Below are 3,258 nucleotides of genomic sequence, written 5' to 3'. Positions count from 1 at the left end.
CCCTACTGGTGTACTCCACACAAACTGACAAACATAAAGTTATTCACTGTCACGTCGTTTGTACAGCAAAAGTCCAAACGTCCATCAATAAGGGGCTGGTTCAAGAAATTGTGGTGTGTCTGTACAGTGGAATATTATGTAGCCGTTAAAAAGGAAAGAAACTTTGAAGAAGTCTAAGGTATACATTAAGAGAAAAAAGTAAGCTATAGAAGTACGTATATAGCGTGCTACCGTTTGTGGTAGAAAAAGGGGGAAAGTAGTAAATGTGTTTGCTTTCATGTGCGGAAACTGTCTCTGGAAATCACACCAGAACTGATGACGTCGGTTGATTGTAGAGCGAACAGACTTTCCAGAGAGATTTTTTTAGACCTGTTGAATTTTTAACCAATGGAATTTACCTATATAACGAATAAGTTTTCAGTGAAAAAAAGAAGACACCTTTCAGGTCAAATAAAAAGAGAGAAGTCAAATTTATGAGTAGTTTACAGCCCCTGTAACCATGGAGCCATCAGACAGTCCATCCTTTACTGTCTAGCTGCAGACAGCTGTGCCATCTCTCCATCTCTCTGAAACAGGATTATTCACTCAATTTCCTAGTACCGAATCATTCCTGGAGCGATCCTATGTGATATTCCTTTAATGTTTTGCTAGTTTATATTTGTCTACACGACAGTGTTTTCGTGTTAATATTCAAAAGTGAGATTTGTTTGTAGTGGATATTTTGTTGGTCATCTTTAACGTGGTTTGATAAGGAATATTATTGAGACTTTGTGGGGAAAAAAAAAAGAATCGGGAAGATTTCTTTCCTCTTTTTCCATTTTCTCCCCCGTCACCTTTCAAGGTGGATAAGCAGAGTTGAAAGACTCTCGATGTTTTCGTGTGTACAATAATCGTTTTTATCTGCAGGAAGAAGAAGGAAGTACGTGCAAAACACAAAAGACTTCCTGGCTTCAGGATTGTGTTTTATCCTTATCACCAACCAACGATCTTATGGTGATAGCTCGGGAGCAAAAAGCTGTATTTCTAGTGCGTAAGTATCTACTATTTTTCGGTGGTCTTTATTTTAATGCATAAAATAGAAGAGAAAGTGGACTAGGTAGAAAAAAATGTTATTTCAGTGGTATGCATTATATGGTGGCCTTCTATAGTTCATTTTATATATAACACTTTATTTCTTTTATTCCTCTTTTTTTCCCCTTTTCTATTCTGTTTGTTCCTCTTGTTTTCCTTACTTGGCTGCAGGTAGTTTAACTTTCTCTCTGTGGCCCTTCAGAGACAGCATTGCCCAGTTTTTACACGGGGCAGGCAGCTGAAAGGCCACTGACCCCTTCTTAGTAATGTGAGTGAGATGATTTTCAACTGTGATTTGAAAACTCACAGTCCTGTAGTTTCTTATTTAGGGCATAAGTTTTTAGCTCATAATTTTTGTTGAAGATTAAAATTAAGGTTTAGGTAGGTGTATGTGGGATATGAAGAACCTCACTGGTCAAGATGAGTTCTGGAATGTTCTTATTGAGCCGATTTACCCACAAGTAGCATAAATCTAATGGAAAGTTTTCTTTGCCATCTGAAGATAAAAGTAGTTTTGTAAATAAAATAGGTGGTGTGGTACATAAGAATAACTTACAGGGATTTATTTAATTGGAAGGAAGGAGAGACTAACGGTAGAGTTTTATAAAAAGCTTATAAAAACTTTAAACATTATCTTTACCTGTACAAAGACCCAAATCAGTTCTTACAGAACTATTAAATTTTGTACTCATCATTCTAAAGGGAAAGAGGGAAATTTATAAATTACTTTTGAAATATACTATAGAGTGATTTCATGTGATAACTTAATTTTTCCAGCAAAATGGAAATATAGCGATAAAGGAAAGGAAGAAATGCAATTTGCTGTTTCTTGGAGTGGTTCTTTAAATGTCGAAGAAGGGTAGGTACCAGTTAATTTTTTTGCCTTTTCTGTGCATTAAATGTATATGTGAAATTGTTTGACTTGTAAGTGACTCTATTAAGAAGTTTCATCATTTGGAATATTTAGCGAATGTATATTTATCCCAACTTCAGCGCGTGATCTGGTCAGCAGATTTTAATTTTACTTACTATGTCATTAAAAAAACACACACACACACAACCCTGTTGGGATGGGGTTTAAAGAAGAGTCCAGAGAGACTGCCTTAACATCTTCTCTACACTTCGTCATTTCTTCTGTTCTTTGTTACTAATTCAGCCAGAAAGTCAAGGGCAGTCACTGCCTTCTGTGCTTCGCTACCATCGGCATGTATTTGAAGGGGACGGTGCTACATTTATCCTTAAAGGTCATAAATACTTTAGAAGTCCAAGTTGGTAAATTCGAGTTTCCTGCTGACGCAGTAAGAGTTTCGAAGGCAGATGTTAGTGTGGTCACGTGATGGGGCTGCTAGTCTGGAACCCAGAGTCAAACACCCTCTTGAGTTCGGCAAACTCTGATCAGGATGAACGCATTTCTTCCAGCTTTGCATTCAGATGAGAGACAATCACGTGGAAGCCCGTAGCGCATGCCTGGCGTGTTGTAGGTGCTCAGTGAAATGTTGTCTGCTCTTAGCAAAAATGAAAGTATTTCTCTTTAAGTTATTTAGCCTAGAGCATTTTGAAGACGTTTAATTTCTGTCAGAAATTCAAAGCAAACACAATGGTTAAATGACTTTAAAGACAATAGACAAACAGAAAGATTGATTTTGCCTGGAGATCGCCTGCTACGATGTGTGGGGCGAGTGTGTTTGTACATTTCTTGAATAAACTGGTTGTTGGTGGTGCTGAGGTTTGACTGGTTAATGATAGTCGCGGAGTTATTTTAATTTTGAGGCTTGGTGTCTGAGCTCCTGACACATTTTTAAGTCTACATGTCAGAAAAATAAATCTTTTCAGGAACATCCTGCCTAGCAGGTGCTTAGAAATAGGTTATCAGAGGCAGTTTCTACAAAATATTAAAGAAGAAGGCCACCAGTTGGCAGAGAGTAAGTCCGTACAATAGAGGACTCCGCAGAAATGCGGTTCGTCTGTAACGTGCTCAGCAGCTTCTGCCATGCCCGGCCCGGGTTCTCAGCTGAGGGGGACGAGAGGGTGACAGTGGGCCATGACCGCCTGGCGGTCATTCGCTGTTTCCTCAGCTCTGTGTATAATTAGTCGTGTACAGTCACGTTCCGCTTTCTTTCATGCTTTTCATGACAAAACAAAATGAAAAATACTGTGTTTATTCACCTCAAGTGAATGTGACATTAC

General features: G+C 38.4%; 1 protein-coding gene across 1 annotated transcript in view; it reads left to right on the top strand.

Moving 5' to 3' along the window:
- The window catches only part of RAB3GAP2 (RAB3 GTPase activating non-catalytic protein subunit 2), a gene marked incomplete at its 5' end in the record, with an annotated part of 74,017 nt that overhangs the window by 25,469 nt on the left and 45,290 nt on the right, over window positions 1-3,258 (top strand). Inside the window, 2 exons of the mRNA XM_023534153.1 lie at window positions 907-1,030; window positions 1,849-1,930. Of these exons, the coding sequence (XP_023389921.1) occupies window positions 907-1,030; window positions 1,849-1,930 (206 nt within the window). The remainder of the gene's footprint in view (window positions 1-906; window positions 1,031-1,848; window positions 1,931-3,258) is intronic.

This window comes from Pteropus vampyrus, unplaced genomic scaffold (genome assembly GCF_000151845.1).
Source record: "Pteropus vampyrus isolate Shadow unplaced genomic scaffold, Pvam_2.0 Scaffold121, whole genome shotgun sequence".
Taxonomy (NCBI): Eukaryota; Metazoa; Chordata; class Mammalia; order Chiroptera; family Pteropodidae; genus Pteropus; species Pteropus vampyrus.
Note: the sequence above shows the minus strand (reverse complement) of the source record. Positions and strands in the feature narration are given on the sequence as shown.